This window comes from Triturus cristatus, chromosome 2_1 (genome assembly GCF_964204655.1).
Source record: "Triturus cristatus chromosome 2_1, aTriCri1.1, whole genome shotgun sequence".
Lineage (NCBI taxonomy): Eukaryota > Metazoa > Chordata > Amphibia > Caudata > Salamandridae > Triturus > Triturus cristatus.
In genome coordinates this window covers 672,651,745-672,673,381 of record NC_140581.1, presented here as the reverse complement: position 1 = coordinate 672,673,381, position 21,637 = coordinate 672,651,745, and the positions used below count along the sequence as shown (strand labels likewise).

The window sequence follows — 21,637 nt, the reverse complement described above, 5'->3', positions numbered from 1 at the left end:
ATCTCTTTTCAAAACTCTAATCGGACCTGGGAATCCTGAGTTATCGTCGCCGGAACTTTTGGGACCCACTCGACGGAGGTGGCCGGGGTGAAGGTGACCCGTGGGGCCGGGCTGCAATTGAACAACAGCGGCCTCAGCGCGGTGCCAGTTACCGATTCAGCACTTTCGGTTTCGGTTTTGGCCTTCAGGAGATCAGCTGGCGTGCGTGCTCGAGGTGGCGAGGTGCCTCCTGGGCCTCTGCCCGAGGTTTGCTTCCATCTGCTACTGGCGGGTCTGACGCCTCCGACCCCTACACCGACAGTTTGTGGTCCTTTCGCGGGCACCCGCGCACCCCTTGATCGGAGGCCCCATTGAGTGACTGCGCTCACATGGCGGGCAAAGGGGGTCCGGAGGGGCGCAAGACCAAGGCTTCACTGCGCGGGGGAGCGGTCCAGAGCAACAACATGGACCGCTATACCCAGGGCAGGGGGTCCCCTGGCGCTGCTGGCCTTTCCCCGGATGCTGCGGGGGGAGGCACGACCGTCGCTGCGGAACCTTCCCTACAGGACATTATGGGTGCCATCGAGGGCATCAGGGAAACTATCGCGACGCAATATGAGGCCCTGGCCCGTAAGATCGACACTGTCGCGATCGACGTCACCCTGATTCGGGCCGACCTCTCTAAAACCAACGAGAAGGTCCAGGCCCTTGATACACGGACCTCCACCCTGGGTGCGGAGGTGTCGGATCTGCGGGCCGCGCTTGGGGACATTAGAGTGGTCAACGACCATATGGCCCGGCGGCTTGAGGACTTCGAGGGACGGGCCCGACGCAACAATATCCGCATCATTGGGGTACCGGAGTCCTCCGACAGCCGCCCGGTGGACCTCGTGGTCGAGGAACTTATCCTGCAACAGTTGTCCCCGGTTGGCCTAAGCAAATTCTTCGCTGTGGAGCGGGCCCATCGAGTTCCGGGCGGCCGGCCGCGGCCGGGGGCCCTCCCGAGGCCTATCGTGGCTAAACTGTTCCACTACAGGGACCGCGATGCTATTCTGCAGGCTTCACGGACCCGTGGCCCGGTCCGCTACGAGAACTCGACCATCAACTTTTACCCGGACTTCACGCAACTGGTCCAGAAACAGCGGATGGGATTCCAGGGGGTGAAGCGCCGTCTCCGCGAGCTAGGCCTGAAGTATTCGATGCTCTACCCGGCGAAACTTCGAGTGGAGCATGGAGAGCGGACAGCCTTTTTTGACACTCCTGTGGCCGCAAGTGACTGGCTGGACTCGCTGCCGGACAGGGGTGGCCGGCCCGGGCCCTCTGGGGGCACCGCAGGTGACGGGTCCCCTTAGACTGACCTTTGGTCCTTGCTTTTGCGGTTTTGCACTGTACAGTTGGGTCTTACTTCTTTTGCATACTGTGTTTTACCAGGACCCGTGAGGGGTGCGGGCGGGTTCGGGTCCCTTTCCTCCTCCGGGGTCTTTTTGTAGAATGGGGTTAGTGGGGCGACAGGCACACTGCAAGTTGGGGGGGGTCTTTGGCCCGCAGGGGTGCAGGGTGGGGGGCGTTGGACTTGGGGTGGGGTTGGGGGGGAAGAGGGGTTGTTTAGTTGTGTGTTTTTTGTTTACAGGGCGAGGTATTGATTTTTATCCAGATTTGGGAGCGGTGCTGCGGGCTGGGGGCCTCTTGACCCATTGGAGGGGATGGGGGGAGACGGGTTGAGGCTTATGTCGTGGAACGTCAATGGGTTGGGGGACCGCATTAAGCGGGGTGTTGTACTGCAATATTTGCGTCGTTTGACTCCTGATGTGGTGTTTCTCCAGGAGACGCATTTGGTCGGCAATGTCTGCCATGCGATGAACAGGGGGGGATACCGCCTCGTAGCCCATTCTGGTTTCACAACTGGCTCCAGGGGGGTGGGCATTCTCCTGCGAGCCTCCCTTCCGGTGGAGATCACGAGGATAGTCTCGGATGACAGAGGGCGCTATGTGTGTCTGATTGGGAGGTGGGAGGGGCAGCCCCTTACCCTGGTTTCAGTCTACGTCCCCCCGGGCCTCCAGAACTCCACCTTTACTGACTTGGGTCGAATGCTGCTTGACCTCCCGGACGGCCTCCTGCTCATGGGCGGGGACTTTAATTCTGTGGTTTCGGGTGAACTGGATCGTCACCCACCGAGGACCCTCCCCGCTGCCCAGTCATGGCTGGGTGGGATGTTGGAGACCTTCGGCTTGGTGGATAGTTGGAGACTAATGCATCCGACCCAGTGCCAGTTCACCTTTCATTCGGGGGCGCATGGGAGTCTCTCCAGGTTAGACTACTTCCTTATGCCCGCGGCGCAGACTGGTCGGATTCGAGAGGTCAGACACCTGGCGCGTGGTATCTCCGACCATTCTCCGCTGTGGCTTGTCTTTGACACCGGGTCGCGGTCTGCAGGGCGGATAGCTCCCATTAACCCCTGGTACCTGCGGGACCCTGTGATTCGTGACAGCCTGGTTAAGGCCATGGACCAATACTTCAGTGAAAACGAGGGGTCGGTGTCGTCTGCGTTGTCCCTTTGGGAAGCCTTTAAAACTGTTATACGTGGACACGCCCTCGCCCAGATAGTGGTGGCCAAGAAGGTTAGGAGCGAGGCGGTGGTGAAGCTGGAGACTGACATCTCGGGGCTGGAGTCGGCCTTGGAGGCGAATGTTACTCCGGACGGGCTACATGCCCTTAGCCTGAAACAGTTCGAATATAGGTCCCTGGTCACTGACGCGGCCAAAACTATGTATAGGGAGCAGCAGGGCCGATTGTATGACGCTGGGGACAAGGCGGGAAAGTTGATTGCATGGCTGGACAAAAAGGAGAGAGTGAATCGTGTGGTCCCCGAGTTGCGTGCTGCGGATGGTGCGTGTGTGACTGAGCCGGATGAGATTGTGGAATGCTTCGCTGACCACCTCCGGGCGGTGTACTCCCCGGTGACTGACAGGGACGAGGATGACTCTCGCCTCCTACTGAGAGATATTGCTCTGCCCGGCCTGTCCGTTGAGGACCGGGAGCGGCTGGACGCCCCCTTATCGTCGGATGAAATAGCGACCGCGATTCGTTCCCTTCGCTCGGGCAAGGCTATGGGTCCTAATGGTCTGCCCATTGAACTATACAAATTGCGTCCTGATAAGCTTGCGCCCTTCCTCAGCCGCATGTTCCGCGACTCTCTTGCGGCGGGTTCCCTCCCGGCCGACCAGCGCTTGGCCACTATAGTCGTTCTCCCCAAGGAGGGCAAGCTGCGTGACCGCTGTACCTCTTACCGGCCTATTTCACTGCTCAATGCGGAGCCTAAAATCCTGGCGAAAGTCCTGGCCAATCGATTGTTGAGTGTCGTGTGCGACCTCATTCATCCGGACCAATGCGGCTTTATCCCGCACCGCAACACCGCTCTTAACTTGCGGCGTCTGCACGGGGTCCTCGCCAGGGCGGAGCTCCTCACCGAACCGGCCGTGCTGGTTTCTTTGGATGCCACGATGGCATTTGACACTATTGAGTGGCCATTCCTCTGGGCCGTCTTGGATAAATTCGGCTTTGGAGAGGGATTTATTGGCTGGGTGAGGCTCCTTTACACGGGACCCATGGCTCAAGTGGTGGTGAATGGGCGGGTCTCTCGGCCCTTTGCCCTCGGCAGGGGCACGAGGCAGGGGTGCCCGTTGTCCCCGTTGCTTTTTGCTCTCGCCCTGGAGCCACTCGCTGCCTGGCTCCGTTGGGAGCCCTCGCTTGGAGGGATCCGGTGGGGCCCGGGCTTTGAAGATCGGGTCTCGCTGTATGCGGACGACATTCTCCTGTATCTCACCTCACCGCGGCAGTCACTCAACGTCCTCTTTGACGTTCTGACCTCCTTTGGGAACAATTCGGGTCTCACGATCAATTGGTCTAAATCCTGCGTTTATCCCATCGCTGGTGGTCCTCCTCTCCTGCCGCCTCGGCTCCCGATTCAAATATCTCTGAGCGGCTTTAAGTACCTGGGGATATACGTTTCGCTGGACCCGGTGGCTCGCTACGAGCAGAATCTTCTGCGTCCACTTTGGCGACTGCGTGAGGACACGGCCCGGTGGTGCAGGCTGCCCCTGTCCCCGCTGGGTCGGGCCGCGCTGTTTAAAATGATGTCCCTTCCCAGGTTCCTCTATGCACTCCAGAACTCCTTCGACGTTATCCCAGTGGCCTACTTTCGGGAGGTGGAGAGCCTGCAGAGGAGACTGGTGTGGAACGGCCGGGCGCGTATTGCTCTTGCCAAGCTCACTCTCCCCTGGTATGACGGGGGCATCGCGCTTCCTGACATTCGCAGGTACTATTGGGCCTCGCAGCTATCTGCCATTAACCACGCCACGTATGCGCCCGGCTTGAATCCGGCGTATGAGATGGACAAGTTCCTGCTTCCCGGCGGGAACTACAACAGGGCACTTTATTCCCGCCTGGCTGACCGGACCCTTACGGGTCCTACTAAGATTGCTGTGCGGACCTGGAGGGCTGCCACTGCGGCCATGGGCTGGAGTGAGCGAATGACATGTGCTACTCCCTTGTTTGCCTCCGACCGCCTGGGCAGCTTGTGGACCACCAAGGGGTTTGACCAGTGGGACACGATTGGTATTAGCACAGTGGGAGACCTGTGGCACAAGGGCGCGGTCAAGACTTTCGCGGTGCTCCAGGCCGAATACGAGCTGACCGACAGGGAGTTCTTCCGCTACGCCCAGGTTCGACACGCCCTGCTCTCGGTCTTCGGGGAGGGGACCAAGATCCCTGTTTCCTCGCCCCTCGAGGACCGCGTACTTGACGGACATGTCCCTGATAGTACTATTTCTTTAATTTATAAAAAATTGATTAATCACCGGGCGGATCTCCTGGTGCGCCTTCGGGAGGCTTGGACTGGGGATGGGGTCGAATTGGACGACGAAGACTGGCAGTCTGCACTGTCGTCCCCCAAGGAGGTTGCCATTCCGGCTCGTCTCCGGTTGGTACAGCTCAAGATTCTCCACCGGGTGTATGTTACGGGTCCGCGCTTGGTCGCGATGGGATTTTCCGACGACGGGCTCTGTAAACGAGGCTGCGGGCTCAACGCCACCTTTCTTCATATCCTTTGGGAGTGCCGCGAGGTGGCGGACTACTGGCGCCGGGTCCACGCGGTTATGGGACAGGTCACCGGGGTTGTGCTGCTGCCGGAGGTGCGTCGCTGTGTCCTGAATGTGTGGGAGCCCAATGACTACAACGCGGCTCAGACTCGGTGGGCGGCCCTAGGGAACATGATTGCCAAGAGGGATATAGCGCAACTTTGGGGCGCTCAACGGCCGCCCACCGTGTCAGTATGGAAGGAGAATATGGACTGGTGTATGTTTCGGGAGAAGACAGTGTATGTGGCCCGTGGCAAGCCGGGGGCATGGGGTAGAATTTGGGGTCAATGGAATGCGTATCGCGGAGGCATCTGTACGCCCCCCCTGGTAGACACTGATATCGCCATGTCCCCCTGACCCTTGACGGCTCCTGGCGCTTTTTGTAACAACTACATATGGACGTTCATCTCCCTTGACCCCCTTCCCCCCCCCCCTCCGTCCCCGGCCTCCCGGTACTCCTCTCTTTAGCGGATTGCTCAAATGTTCTGACTGGAGTTTCCCGGGGGGAGCCTGAACCGCACTGGTATCCCTCGTAACTCGCCTTTTGTTTTTATTGTTTTTCCTTTTGTTTCTGTTTTTGTTGGACTGACACTTGCTGCTCTTCGAGAACTATCTTGAGCCACTGCGGGGCAGTGCCCTGGGAACTGACTGCAGCCTTGATATGTGTATATTTCCTTATGTACCTAGCGGCCGGCCCGGGTGGTTGTAGGCCCATACTTGTAACCGAATTATTGTTCAATAAAAACTTTTTCAAAAAAAAAAAAAAAAAAAAAAAAAAAAAAAAAAAAGAAAGAAATAGCGGGTACCCCCCTGCTGCCTAGACTTTTCCAAACTAAATTTAAATGGAATCAAGCAATGGTCAGTCCAAACCAATTGACTAGGGGACTCAGTTATGAGGGACGCAATATAAGGAATGCCCTTCCTTATGGGTGGGGAGTTGCGTATGCTGAATCAGATTAGCACCAATAAGAGCAGAGGCAAACTGCGCTGCCTGAACACAGCTAGGATCGTTCACATGTAGGTTAGAATCCCCTAGCGCCATGAAATCCGAATACAATAGAGATTTCTGCGCAATGTAGTCACAAACTTCCACATTAACACTTGGCGCGCAGTCCGGGGGACTATAAATCATAAGACCTGAAAAGGAAGTGGTGGGGCCAATCTTAATACAAAAATGTAGCCCTTCTATCGCATCCATATTAGGTATCGCTGAGGACGCTATATCCCAGAAGTCCCTTAAAATAATGGCTACCCCCTACCTCTTTTTTCTCCCTCCCAGTTTGCGCAGCAAATTTTAAAACCAGGCAGAATGGCAAAAGCAACCACTGATAAGGCATCCTCTTTCAGCCATGTTTCTGTCAAGAACATGACATCCCGTTTATTCTCTGCCAATATGAGCCATATATCCTCTGCGTGCTTAGCCGAAGATCTGCAATTGATTAGGCATGCCCTAATCTTGTCTGCATGCTTACTCAACTCCATCTTATAGCCTCCCTTGCCACTATTGTCTAAATACCCTGTAGTGTTCCCTAGAACACGATTACATCCCGCACAGGTACTGGGGAGTGAATCCCTTGCTAGGTTTATAACGTGTTCTCCAGGACAAGGATTACGTCTGAAGGATAAAAGATCGTTCCTGACGAACAAGTTACTTACCTTCGGTAACGATGTATCTGTAAGAAACATTAGTTAGTTAGATTCCTCACCTTAGAATATCCCCAGGCGTCAGACTGGATCCGGAAGATTTTTCGTCAGCAATACCCCTTGCGCGTCGCTAGGTGCCGTCTGCGGCTCCGCGTCCGTCGTCGGCGTCGTGCGCCGGAATGACGTCGGAGTACTTAGACGCCGCCCTCGCGCGCTGACGTCAGTTCTTGTACATAGCTTTCCGCGCCAGGAACGCAGAGCCATGCAAAGACCGACACTGGTGCCAAAAATAAAATCTAGGGGCCTGAAAAGGATAACCTTAACCCTAGATGTCAGTTCGCAGAACGGGGAGGATGGGTGGGTCGGTGAGGAATCTAACTAACTAATGTTTCTTACAGATACATCGTTACCGAAGGTAAGTAACTTGTTCATCTGAAAGAAACACGTTAGTTAGATTCCTCACCTTAGAATAGATACCCAAGCAATACCATCCCCGGTGGTGGGTCTGCGAACCAAGATCACACCAGAAAGTTCTGGAGGACAGAACGGCCAAAGAAGCCATCCCTCCGGACTTGGCTGTCAAGGCAATAATGCCTGGCAAACGTGTGTAGCGAAGCCCACGTCGCCGCCTGACAGATGTCCTGCAAAGGGACTCCCCGCCCAAAAGCAGTAGTAGCCGCCGTGGCCAGAGTAGAATGGGCTCGCAGCCCAACAGGAGGGTCTTTTTTTGCCAAGGAGTAACACATTTTGATGTACAAAACGACCCGCCGAGAGATGGTCCGTTTGTGCACAGCTTTCCCCTTCTTAGCACCCACGTATCCAACGAAAAGTTGGTCGTCCACCCGGAACTGCTTTGTGCGGTCCAGATAAAAGGAGAGCGCACGTTTTGGGTCCAGACGGTGGAGCCTCTCTTCCTCTTTGGAAGGATGCGGAGGCGGAAAGAAGGTGGGCAAGGTGACAGACTGCCCAAGATGAAAGGGGGTCACCACTTTCGGAAGAAAGGAGGGACGAGGCCGAAGGACAACCTTGTCCGGATGAACAGAGAGAAAAGGAGGCTTTGATGATAAAGCCTGGAGCTCACTCACCCGTCTAGCCGAGGTGATGGCTACCAGAAAAGCAGTCTTAAGCGTCAGCAGACGAAGAGGACAATTATGAAGAGGCTCAAAGGGAGCGCACATTAGAAATGTGAGAACAAGATTCAAGTCCCACAGAGGCATTACAAAAGTGACAGGAGGGAACGTGTGAGTAATGCCTTTTAGAAAGCGTGTAACTACAGGGGACTTGAAAAGAGAAGGCTGATCAGGAAGCCGCAAGAAGGCAGAGATGGCAGCAAGATAACCTTTCAAGGTGCCCAGGGCAGAGCCCTGCCGGGCCAAAGAAAGAAGAAAGAGGAGAACCTCAGAAAGAGGGGCGGAAAGGGGATCCACAGCCTTTGCTGTGCACCATGCCACAAATTTGTTCCACCGGCAGGCGTATACCGTCTTTGTGGAGGGACGCCTGGCTGCCAGAATGATATCACAGACTTCAGGAGGCAAGTCAAATGGCATCAACTGCCGCCGCTCAATCTCCACGCATGGAGGTGGAGGCTGGACAGGTTCGGGTGTAGGACCGTCCCCTGCTGCTGCGACAGAAGATCCTCCCGAAGGGGCAGACGTATCGGAGGATCGGTCAACATACTGAGTAGCTCGGGATACCAGTACCTTCGTGCCCAATCCGGAGCCACCAAGATGACTTGGGCCCGGTCGTGCCTGATCTTCTTCAGCACTCTGGGCAGAAGTGGTATAGGCGGAAAGGCGTACAACAGACCGCAACTCCACTCGTGACGAAAAGCGTCGCCGAGCGAGTGCCGCCTTGGAAATTCCAACGCGCAGAACTGCTGACATTGCGCGTTCTCTTCGGTGGCGAATAGATCTAACCAAGGCTCTCCCCACTGCTGAAAGAGACCTTGCGCCACTTCGGAGTTCAGACGCCATTCGTGATCCATCATGCACCGGCGGCTGAGTTCGTCTGCTCTGGCGTTCAGAGAGCCCGCCAGATGTTGAACCACCAGGGTGACGCCCTGGTGTTCCAGCCATGTCCAGAGGCGCAGAGCCTCCTGACAAAGGGTCCACGACCCCACCCCGCCCTGTTTGTTGCAATACCACATGGCGGTGGTGTTGTCCGTGAACACCTGCACGACACTTCCCCGGACAGAGGGAAGGAAGGCTTTCAGTGCAAGCCGGATCGCTCTCAACTCCAACAGGTTGATGTGGAGACGAGACTCCGCCGGAGACCAGAGGCCTCTGATCTCCGCCTCTCCCATATGGCCACCCCATCCCAGGAGGGACGCATCCGTCACCACGACATGCTCCGGTTGGGGAAGGGAGAGGCTCTTGCCCTTGACCCAATCGTGGTCCGTGAGCCACTACTGCAACTGCTGTGCAGTGCCCTCCGAGATCAAGACATGGTCGGACAGGGTGCCGTGATGCTGGGCCCACTGAAACTTCAGGTCCCACTGCAGAGCCCGCATGCGCCGCCTGGCGTGATGCACTAGTAGGATGCAGGAGGCCATCAGCCCCAGAAGCCGCAACACTAGCCTGACCGAAACCCAGGATAGAGGCCGAAAGATGGGAATCACGGCCTGAATATCCCGGACCCGCTGTTCCGGTGGATAGACCCGGAACTGCGCCGAATCGAGAACCGCTCCGATGAAGAGGAGCTTCTGAGAGGGACTCAGGTGTGACTTCGGCACGTTGATGGAAAATCCCAGCAAATGCAGGAGATCCGCCGTAGTCTGGAGGTGGGAGACGACTGCCTGGGGCGAGCCCGCCTTCAACAACCAGTCGTCGAGATAGGGAAAGACTGGAACCCCTGATCTGCACAGATGAGCTGCGACCACCGCCATCACTTTCGTGAACACCCGAGGGGCACTGGTGAGGCCGAAGGGGAGCACGGTAAACTGAAAGTGCTCTTGACCCACCGTGAACCGCAGGTAACGCCGGCAGGACGGGGATGTGGAAATATGCGTCCTGCAAGTCCAACGCCACCATCCAGTCTCCAGGGTCTAGGGCAGCTAGAACCTGAGCCAAAGTTAACATCTTGAACCTCTCCTTCCGGAGGAAGGCATTGACGTTCCGGAGGTCCAAGATAGGGCGTAGGCCCCCTTTGCCCTTCTTGGGAACCAGAAAGTAGTGGGAATAACAACCACGACCTACTTCTGGGCTCGGAACGCGCTCGACGGCCCCCTTAGCCAAGAGGGCCGAAACTTCCTCGTGGAGAAGATTCAAATGATCCCCCGAGATACGGTGGTGCTGCGGTGGCATGGCTGGAGGGGTCGTCTCGAAGGGGAGGGAGTAGCCCCTTCGGACGATTTGCAGCACCCACCTGTCCGATGTGATGGACCGCCAGTGGAGCAGGTGATGGCGAACTCTGCCGCCCACTGGCGTGGAATGGGCCTGAAAGCTCGGACTAGGAAGGCTTTGAGGCGGATGCTGCCGGGGTGGATGTGGGCTGACCGCGTCGTCCTCCAGAACCGCCTCGGCGGAAACCACGTCCGCGACCGCGTGCAGGTTGGTTCTGCGGCTGGTGGCTAGGCGCATGTGAGGAGGCACCCCTTCCTTGGCCACGAAAGGCGGAAGTTTGCGACCGCGGGGCCGAGAGGCCCAAGGACTTGGCCGTAGCCCGGGAGTCCTTAAAGCGATTCAGCGCACTGTCCGCTTTCTCGCCGAAAAGGCGAGTGCCATCAAAGGGCATGTCCATGAGGGTGCTCTGGACATCGCCCGAAAATGACGTGGACCGCAGCCAGGCGTGACGTCTATGCGCCACTGAGGTAGAAATCGCCCTACCCAGCGAGTCCGTAGTGTCAAGCCCACATCGGATAGCATGTCGCGCTGCATCCCTCCCATCGGCCAGAGCCTGGGTAAGTCGTGTCTGGACCTCCTCCGGACACAGGGGCAGCACGTCCTCCACTGTATCCCACAGAGAGTGGGAATAACGGTTCAAGAGACAGGCGGTGTTCAAAGACCGCAGACCCAAACTAAGGGAGGAGAACAGCTTTTTGCCGAACTGTTCCAGTCTCTTGGAATCCCGGTCCGGCGGAGCGGTCGGGAAGGAGGATTGGGAGGTAGAGGCCTGGATAACCAGGCTCTCGGGGGTAGGGTGTTGGGACAGAAAACTGGGGTCGCCCGGAGCAGGGCGGTGGCGCCTGGCGACGTTCCTGTCCACAGGAGGAACTGTGGAGGGCTTGGACCAGGTGCCCTGCAGAACGTCAATGAGGGCCTCATTGAATGGCAGCAGAGGCTCAGTGGAGCTTGCTGCAGACTGAAGCACCTCAGTGAGGACGTTAGTCCTCACAGCCACGGCAGGTAGCTCGAGCCCAAGGGCTGCGGCCGCCTTGCGCAGCACCACAGAGAAAGCAGCACCCTCCTCCGAAGCCACAGTCGGAGGAGAGATGAATCCAGTGTCTGGAGAGGTATCCAGACCACTGGCCTCCCCCAGTTTATCTGCCCAGTCCTGTGACAGTTGAGCCTGAGCGGCCATAGGATGCTCGGATCCCTCCCATTCGCCCCCATCATCCGATTTCTGGTATGCAGGAGGAAGGATCGGAGCCGGGCTATAGACAAAATGTGTCTCCAGCGGCGCCGAACGCGGCGTCCATCGACGCCGTAACGGCGCCGGGCCCGGAGCGGGGCTGAACTGGGGCTCGACGCCGAGCGGAGTCGGCGTCGGAGGTGGTACCGGTGTCGACGCCGGCGGAGGAGGCGTGACGAGGTCGACCGGCGTCGGCGGGGACTCGGGAACGGGTCCCTCGGGCGCTTGCGGCGTCGAGGCCGGAGCCGTCGACGGCGCCGGGGCCGGAGCCGCCAGCAGGCAAGGTTGCCCAGTCGGGTCCGCGGGGCCCGAAGGCGCGCCAGCGGGCGTCGACGGCGGAGCCAGGTTCCTCATGGCCGAGAGGAAGGCACTGACTTCCGCCGGCGTCGCGTCAGTCCCAGGGACCGGCGGGTATGGGGACTTGCGCGGCGCCTGCGGCTCCGCTGGAGCCGCGGGGGTGGAACCAACCTGACCCTCGGCCGAGTCGCGCGACCGGCGAGGGGAGTCCGAAGAGCGGTGTCGCCTCTTGGACTTCTTGGAATGCTTCGACTTACCCGAAGACTTGAAGCCAGACGATCGATGATGACGTCGGCTGCGGCTCCGCGACCGATCCTTGGACCTCCTCCTGGACCGGGATCGAGAGGGGCGCGGAGCCGAGTGGCGAAGCTCGAGAAGCTTACGGGACCGCTCCCGTCTAGCCTTCGAGGTCAGGGCCTTGCAGTCCGAACACGACGCCGCGTCGTGGTCGAGGCCCAAGCAGTAAAGGCACCGGCGGTGATGGTCCGTAACCGACATCAAGCGGTTGCAGTCAGCACAGGCTTTAAAACCAGGCATCCTACCGGCACCGGAGTCGAGACAAGATCAAAAAGGATCGAAAAAAGTTAGTCAAAAAGTGACTAAAGGGGTAGCTCTCCCGGATCTGCGCTTACTGGCGCGGAAAAAAGAAGAACTGACGTCAGCGCGTGAGGGCGGCGAAGTACTCCGACGACGTCATTCCGGCGCACGACGCAGACGACGGACGCGGAGCCGCAGACGACGCCTAGCGACGCGCAAGGGGTATTGCTGACGAAAAATCTTCCAGATCCAGTCTGACGCCTGGGGATATTCTAAGGTGAGGAATCTAACTAACGTGTTTCTTTCAGATATTAATTTTGCAGGAGGACGCCTCTACCACCAGGCACTCTGGCGTTGGGTGCAGAGTGAGAAAGACTGGACTGCCCAGCGCACGGGCAACTTGCATGTTAACAGGCAGACCTAAACAAGGTTTTGACCAAATGCTTTGTAGGAGCCTGACAAAGTGATTCAGTCAAAACATTTGTCTTTACTTCCATAGTAGGTAGTTGCAATAGTACAACTTCTGCCACTTTCTGCATCTCAACAGTGAAATAGGTGCATTCTTCCGTTGAAGGACCAGGCCAGCATCTGGGTAAGTATATAGCCCATTGGCATCCTGTTTTTATAGCATTTTACATTGTCATAAGAGGAAACATAGTCGTCACCTTCATCAGTTATCAATGACTGAGTCAGAGCCGAAAGGATTATGTAAAGTTTAGGCCTTAACATGCGGTTAGGGAAAAGTATTGTAATCTGACAAAGGCTGCGTAACAATCAGAGCAGGGTGTAACCTCGGTCAAAATCATGGTGGATTCAGCTTGGATTTGGATAGTGCTATGGGCTGTACATACTCCACTAGCATAGATGAGAAAGAAATCAGCACAGGGGATGGTTCTGGAACCTGCACCATAGTCTGTGCTGATCCCGATGTGGGTCCAATGGAGAGTGGACTCACCACGGAAGACCAACTGGAGGCCCATGCGGATCCTTTGGGCCCAAAGGCGCTTCACAGGGAGTTAGTAAAGTGCAAAATATATACAGCATGGCCTCTCTGAAGGCCTCTACGCCAAGTAATGTCGCCAATGAACCTGGGAATTCAGGGTGCACAGGGACCTTATTTGGAATTGGTTCTGATGGAGCTCAGGAGTGAGACAGGGAGGCACACTGAAGGCTTTGTGCCTTCTCTTGAGTCCAAGAGTTGTAGGCAGGGGACGATTACTGCTTCGACTTCTTGCACTTTTCCTTTGAATTACCCGAAGACTTTGACCGCAACAATGATGTGTGGTGGGAACGACTTTGGGAGCAGACCTTGCTTTCAACAGACTGGTTACGGAGTGGAGTCTTCCTGTTTGTTTGAGACATAAAAGTTGGCCTTTGGATTCCTTTGGATGAGGTCGTGGCCCTAGAGGCGTGCCTAAGACCAAAGCTTAAGCACTTCACAACAGACAAGGTGAGACCACACTACCTTCTGCTTGTCGACATAACACATCATAGTCATATTGGCCATCAAGGTCTAGGCTGACTGACCGGAATTCAGAGCCATTTGAGTTCTGGTAGATTGATGTGCAACCTGCGTACTGGTGACCAGCAGACTCTGATTTCTAGTTTCCCAAATACAGGAGGAACGATACAACAGAGGCTGAGTTTTGAAAAGCCTTTCGTACAGGTATGGGAACACCAGGATTCCTCAACCTCCTGAGATGGGCCGTGACGATTGCCATCGCCTTGGTGAAGGCTCAAAGTGTCGAAATTAGTCCATAAGGAATACCTGCAAACTGCTACTGTGTGAACACCTGCACAAAAATCAGGCACTTTCTGTGCTACCGCAGAAAAGGTATATAAAAGTCGCGTCCTGCGTCCTTTTTCCAGTTTTATGCATCCAGTGTGAAAAGGATGTGAGCCAGGGACAGCATCTCCAACTATTCATTGCACAGGTAAACCTTCAGGGCCTGAGATCTAGGATCAGATCATGGCTACAGCCTTCTTGGAAACTAGAAAGGCTAGCACCCCTACTCAAATTTTCTGCTCTGGCTTCAATTCATCTGCTGCAGAACCTGCACCTCCTACTGCAGGATAAGCAGATGGTCCCAGCTGGAAGGAAATGCAGAGAAAGGGACGCGTAGGGGGATGCTGCAGGAAGAGTAGGACATGCACGTTTTCCATATTCTGCAAGGCCCACTGGTTGGAAATTAAGGCATTCCAGGTCTGCAGAAAAGAGGATGCTCCCCCTCTCACCAGCAGCACATGCTCCTTCATGGATAAACTACTGTGGCGTACGTGGTGGAGTGAGGGGGCAGGAGGAGGAAGAAGGCTGAACAGGACAGTCACGTCCTTTGCCTCTGCCCCTGGGGTGGATTTGAGTTGCGTGAACTGAAAACTCTAACCGCAGGCTTTGGGTCTAAGAAAGTAACTTAGGTCTTTCACTCATGAATACAGCCCTATCGTTCTTGCAGCAGCTACTTTGAACCCCTTCAGTGCTGTATCTGCTTTCTGACTAACGGCTCTCGCTGTCAAAAGGCATGTCCATGAGCATGGACTGGACATCCAAGAACCCTACTGAGTGCAGCCAAGCACCTGGTCTGAACGCCACAGAAGAACTCATGGCTATGACGATGTAGTTTGCCACATCCAGACCTGATATTCATTATAGGGTCCACTGGAGTCTTTGTTTAGTAATCCAACTCCAGTCCTGGAATATTCTGGGGAAGTTTAACTTCAACAGGCTCCCAGGGCAGGAGGCAGGTAACTTACGGTTGTGTTATATGCTGATGATGGCGTTTTACTCTCCAGAACAGGAGTAGGGCTACAGAAGCTATTGGACAACTTTGCTCTGTTTATGAACCAATTGGGTCTATCCATTAACAACTCAAACTCTTACACTATGGTCGGTCCCCTCGTAAGTTCAGATCTCACTATGTTAATAAAACCAGGCTCTGTTGTGTACCGAGTTTCACGTACCTGGAGTTTCGACATGAAACTACCTGGGGTTTTTGCTAGAAGTTAGAAAGAACCAATTTGAGAGATCTATTGCTGCCGTTTTTAAGTTTCCTGCCAAATTTAGGCTCTAAACCCCTGGATGCAATTATAAATGTTTACAAGGCCAGCTGCATCTCTGTGGTCACTCATGGCGTGGGTATTTGGGGAGTCTCTGAGACAGCACACATTCAAGTCAGTGAAAATGCTTTTTGAGAAGGCTGCTATCTGTTCCCATTAGTATACTGACCTTTGTCTGCCATTTCAGAGTTGGGGACATTAAGAATCGGATAAAATTTGCACCCTTAATATTGTGGCTTTCTATCTGGACAAAACTAGAAACACCACTTAATTAAGCTGCGATTACTGATTGTTTGAGGCTTGGTAATGCCAGTAATATTCCATAGCTAACACATGGAAGGGTTCAACTTTGTTGCCTGCATTAGCAGTGATTTTCTGTATCAAATTTGTTTTCTTTAATAATTATGTACACACTTATTTACGGACTTTATTGTTGACAAACTGTGGTGCAGAGCCAATCCGGTGTTTTTTTGTCTTGTATCCCCTTTAGTGGGGAGGTGCTCCGGGACAGTGGGCACATTTGGCTTTCGGCACACAAAATTGTCTTTGATTTATATTATAAGGGTGATTGACGGTATGGGTGCTGCACTTCGTATATGGTCCACTATCCATTATCTGTCTGTTTAAGTTTTTGTTTGCCTGCATCTGAATTTCTTGCAATGCTTACGAGAAGAAGAGAAGCTCTTGAGTGCAGCAAGAGAAGGGTGGAGTCATCAACTCCTAACCACCACACACTGTATGTAACCTTATTTAAACTTTGTCCCAAATCATCATCACAGGAACTATCTAATTAGAATTCACTTCATCATCGTTCATTTTTGGTCTCCTACCCGTGAGACTTGTTGGCGAATCGGATCTTGTGCCATTCCCATGTGACTGACTCCTCACAATCCACATTACACTCCTTTTCTGTAAATTTTATGGAGAACCAACAAAACATTTTTTAATCCCATTATTTAGGTTACCTAATATAAGATGTAGGCCGGCCCTATTGTAGTTGCACCTTCTGCAGCATGAATTTGTCTGTTATATGGTGTACAGATTCATTTCAGCTGCAGTCAGGTTACAGAATATGGAGGGTGGTTAATGCAAATCACCAATATGATTGTGGACAGTGATCAATTCTTTTTGATTTTATGCCTTTCTTTGTATGTGCTACCTGGAGGCATGAGGTAATTGAGCTGATCAAAAGCTATTGGGCTTCCACCTATGTGTTACTCTTCTCCTTTTTAAAGACCGCACAAAAATCCCTTAATGAGCTAATTTGTTAAATTTTATGGGTGTGAGTTAGCTAAATTCACTAAATATTAGAGGGGTTATTCCCACATCTTTTATTCCCGTAAGTTTGCTGATAAGATCTTCCCTAACCTCTTGCACAAGTCACTTTATGACTTGATTCTTAGAGTTTGCTAAATTTTTGCTATTTGTTGCACTATGCGCTGATTGTTTAGATGCTTAACTAACTTATGGCCAGACTGTAATATCCTTTTATTTGCGGTTGTCATATGCTTAAATGAAATTTTGTATTCTTTCATGTTTTTTTGTTTGTTTTTTTAAACTAAATAAATAGTGGTTGATTTTGCTTCAACAAAAGATTCCAAATGGGTGTTGGGCATCAGAATTAATGTACACGCACCGGTGGCCAACTTGGTATATGTTTTACTTTATTAAATTAAAAAGCCATTACAAGGAGGCCGCTCATGCAGGTACATGCGTTGTGAAGCATTAATGGCTGTCTTGGATGGACAAAGCTAATAGCTGCACAATCGTTTTAAAAAAGCGAGACCTACTGACTTTGTCAATGCTTATTTTAATATGAGATGGCCACTCTCTTCAACACTTCCAAACGATGCAAACACTTAGTTTTGAAAATTTGAAATCAGGGTAAATTGATTACCTCCCTCACCAGTCCTTCCTCACCTCATCTGGCCTTAAACATGATCTTTGACCCGTAACAATGTCAATAGTGTTACATGAACTTCTTGTCTTGACATACTGTACAGACCCATCTAAAGGTTACCATTCCTAACTCTGCTTCATAATCTTGTTTGTATGGCACCACCCTGCAAACAAACGTTGTACTGCATCTCTTCTAGGACATGGGTACACTAAGGTTCAATAGATAAAATGAAATTAAAAGCTCACAAAACGAAGAAGAGAAATTACCTTCAAGAACAACGCAAGGTATGCCTGGGCCAGTTCAAAATCCCGATTTGAATCCAGCATGGCCCCAACCATTCGCAGAAAACTTTGCATCACCTTCACAGAGCCTCCGTCGTCTGGCGCTAAACTGCGCAGCTCTGAATCGATGCTCGATGGCCCCATTTCTTTCAATGTTTTTACAGGACATTCATCTGTATTGAACACATTGAAAGCAAACGTCACCAGTAAAAATTTGCAAAACGGATTAAATAATCTTCCCGAGTAGTTATTGCATTATCAAACCCAACCCAGTAGGGACGGGGGCACAGAGAACATTAGTAGCATGAAGAGACCCATGGGGTAATTTACTTGCGTCTCTTCTGCAGACCATTTCTTGCTGCTAATAAATGCAATTAACAAAATATTAATTATGGGAAAATTCCCAACATGATTGAAAAATATTAATTCTGATATATATTGATGAAATTACAGCTTACATGTCTGATTTGAAAGGGCCTCTTCAAGCTGGATGTAAAAACTGGACTTTTGGGCAAGAATACCCAGATTCACCACCTTTGACTAGAACACAAAAAGAAGGGCATGCCGTTAAGTGATCATTGCAGAATGACAACATAAAAAACGTAAACGCATCTGAGACTATAAATCACATCCTTAGAAATTCACTTTTAATGACAAAGTAATTGAAGAATTCAGATCCCACCTGAAGTGGTTTGAATAAATGTGACAGATACCTTCATTTGGTGTCAAATTGAGCAGGAGATGTAAAGTCCAATGTCTATACAAACGTCAGGACGTGTAAGAATGAAATAAGAAATGTTTTAAAAGTGCTCAGTAATTTCTACCCAAGTGACTGCAATCTCTCCCCTCAACACAAGCCTACGTAGTATGGCCACGTGTACAAAGCTCGGGTCAAGGCTGATTTGCATATGGCTGGGTCCATACTGGAATGGCGTAGCGAGCAAAGTAACGGTGGCTTAAACCCAGATCTGTGACTGGGAGTGAAAGTTTGACAATGTTCAACATTCTGTCCATCATCTTTGTGTTGCATTTTCGCCCTAAGTGGGAAGGGTATGCCCAGACGTGGGTCCCTTGCTCGCAACGACACCAGTTTGAAGCTAACCTAGCTGATGAAGGGTGATACCCAGAAACCAGTTCTAGGATGCTTGTTTTCCGGTCCAGTGAGGACCTGTCCTGGCAGTTCGGGCTGCGCTGTTCCCTGGGGGACCAGAGTCAAGGCTGAGCTGCATATGGCTGGGTCCAAACTGGATTGGCGTGGTGAGCAAAACAATGGATTAAACCCAGATCTGTGATTGGGGAGGAATGTTTGACAATGTTCAACATTCCGTTCATCATCTTTCTGTGTTGCACGAGTACAAAGCCTCACCCTGCTTCGGATCATTCTTGAAATTATGTTCCGGGAGAACAGAATGAAACAATTTACACAATCCAGGCAGTTGATATTTGCAGGCGATCGTAATAAAATGTATTTTAATGAAATGTAGATCATGCAGTTTTATAAAACAAAATTATCTTAGAAAAGCGGAAGTGGCGGATTTAAATTGGACGAGGAAAAAGGATTTTCTATTATGAGGATATGTGGCCTTTGTGCCACGTCTTTCCTGTTGCCGGGCATATCGCTGCCTTAACTGCACTGTATAAATAATGCAACAGATGCAGGTGGCAAAATGTTGGTCGGCAGTGTCGAAAGTGGGAGTAGTAGAGGTGTTGGGGGGCACCTCCCTAAATTAAAAATAACTTGGGACAATCAGTGCCATGCAAACATCCACACCTGGCCCACTATTTCAAATAGGGCACACTTTCCCTTTTCATGACATGGTGCACCTTTAAATAGGTGCACAGGAGCAAACAGGGAAAATGCGCCCTATTACAATGACTGTGCTGCCTGTAGGGAAGCAGCGAATTTAGGCTGCACTTGAGGTAGCGTATTTCGTGAAATACGAAGCGGCTTCTTTGAAGCTGCTCAGTATTTCTCTGTGCTGAAGGCAACCTGCTTGCACTCTGAAGAGGGGAGAGCGATTTCCTTGCAGGCAGTTGTAGTGAGTGGCGGCACCCATCAGCAGGGTGATGTTTAGGGGGTCTCTCTCATCATAGTGCTGGCGCTACATGTGCACCAGCGCCATCAGTATTACAGAAGGGAGCTGCAGAAGCATCTGTAGTCAATGCTGTAATACCACTGTGACCTAATAAGAAACGGTTGGGCACCAGAGGGTCGGAGGGAGCAAGTTTAGAGACCGCACAGGATTGATTCCCCCATAGAAGTACATATAACACAACAGAAATCCTGGGGTCTAAAGGTAAAGGAAAATAGGTGGTATGTGGGGTGAGGAGAGAAAGCCTAATGTACGTAGTGAAAATGGAGGAGGCTCCAAAACCAAGGTCATGTAATCACCGAGGGTAGAACCCCATCACATGGGATTTTCATCCCAAAGAAAATCTCAAAATCTCCCAGGGCAGGCAGCGCCCTTATGTGAGATGTGAGTCCTTTGTGCTATGATTGATATGCACCAAACAATGAAATAAATCAAAAATGAGCCTAAAGTGAGTGGGGATTGCAGTGCTAGTAGTAGTGAAAAAAGTAGGTGTATTAAAACTAGTGACGGGACGGCCAGAGGACTTCTGTTAGACAATGCCGTCCCGATGTAAGATTAAAAAAGAAGTGGGGGCAACACTGATCTAGTCTGATCAATGAAGCAACGTGAAAGAATGTGGTCGACATGTTTCAGCCATAACGCCTGACTAGGCTAGGCTTTCATCAGGACCTAGAAGCTACTGCAGGGAAAAAAACGTGACAAAGGATATGGTATGCACCCTCAACTTGATTGTAGAGTGCAAGTCTCTTCAGCGAAACATACAGCACCTAAATAACAGATAAAGAGGAGACAGTGTGGAAATAAAACCGATATGCTCAGTCATGATAAATAGGAAAAATGTATAAATATAGACTTGAAGCATGGTCCAACTCACCCGATCAAACTGGGTGGTAAGAGGACCTCCACCTGGCAACCGCTCAGGAAGGAACACCGCTCTGGAATGGAAATGTAAGGACTGGTGAAGGGGCTTACACAAATAGAGCAAGTGTCAAATAGGTGGGAAAGACAGCTGAAAACTAGGGAGAATTGCCCGGGGCAGAGTCTGCACACAAAATGAGCTCGGTGAGATCATTGTGACAATTAAAACATGGCTGCAAAAGGGCAGATAGTCAGAGTGATCACGGATAATGCAGATCCGTACAGAGGCAGACCAAGATTGAGGCGAGGAAATACCATGCTAAAAGATAAGCGCCTTAGAATGAACGCAAACACCGGCAGCGTAGAAGCCTACCTGTCCGTCGGGGAACCAGGCTGGAATGAGCCTGCAGCCGGAGGTCCCGTGTGATTGGACGGAGGCAGAAGAAATGAAAAAACTGCCGGTGGAAGGGGCCAATGGCGTGGCAGGTATAGTACACAAGCTGGAGTGGGAGCCAATACAAAACGCTGTCACACGCATCTGGCTGTTGATGGAAATGACAGGGCAGGAATGACGCTGTCAAAATATCGCTGACTCGATGCACCTGGGGAGTCAGGGAGATGACGCGGTGCGCTTGAGGAATGCGGAAGCCGCCGTCAGATATAGAATGACGGCTCTCAAGGCACGTGTTGCTCTGAAAGGCGCGAGTCATCTTGGTGAATACGGGCGGAAGTCAAGAACACCAAAAAAAATGCTTGTGTGTAGTGTCCCAGGGAGGCCACGGGCTGTAGGGCAGACGGTTATGGAACAAAAATCACGGCCAAAGGTGTAAACGCCAGTGGATGCGGGGGGAAGAAAGCAAGGATATGATGTGGGCTGGACCTTTAGACCCCAGGATTTCTGTTGTGTTATATGTAATACCACTGTGCCCTGTGGGCCGCACAAAGCGGGCACACACACCTGTTGAGCCCCTAGGGTACAATATATAATAGGCCCCTAGAGGGTGTCTGTGTTTGTTCAGTGGTAAAATATCAAACATCCTGTAATACTACTGTGCCCTGTGGGCTGCACAAAGCGGGCACACACACCTCTTGGGCCCCTAGGGTACAATATATAATAGGCCCCTAGAGTGTTTCTGTGTTTGTTTGGTGGTGAAATATCAACAATCCTTATACAATACTTAAAACAAGTTTGTAGGAAAGTGCCCCTTTTTGCCATGATCACCCCCACCTTTGCCCTGTACTGATGCAGTTTTGACTCAAGGTGCACTGATTTCCTCCTAACCAGGTCCC

The 21,637-nt window shown here is 52.2% G+C and overlaps 1 protein-coding gene across 2 annotated transcripts in view; it reads right to left on the bottom strand.

Moving 5' to 3' along the window:
* WDR36 (WD repeat domain 36) overlaps window positions 1-21,637 on the bottom strand; it is a 580,433-nt gene that overhangs the window by 39,282 nt on the left and 519,514 nt on the right. For both annotated transcript variants that reach the window (XM_085632587.1, XM_085632588.1), the window contains exons 21-22: window positions 17,855-17,936; window positions 17,382-17,569 (exon numbers count right to left, since the gene is read on the bottom strand). In XM_085632587.1, coding sequence (XP_085488713.1) covers window positions 17,382-17,569; window positions 17,855-17,936 — 270 coding nt within the window. The remainder of the gene's footprint in view (window positions 1-17,381; window positions 17,570-17,854; window positions 17,937-21,637) is intronic.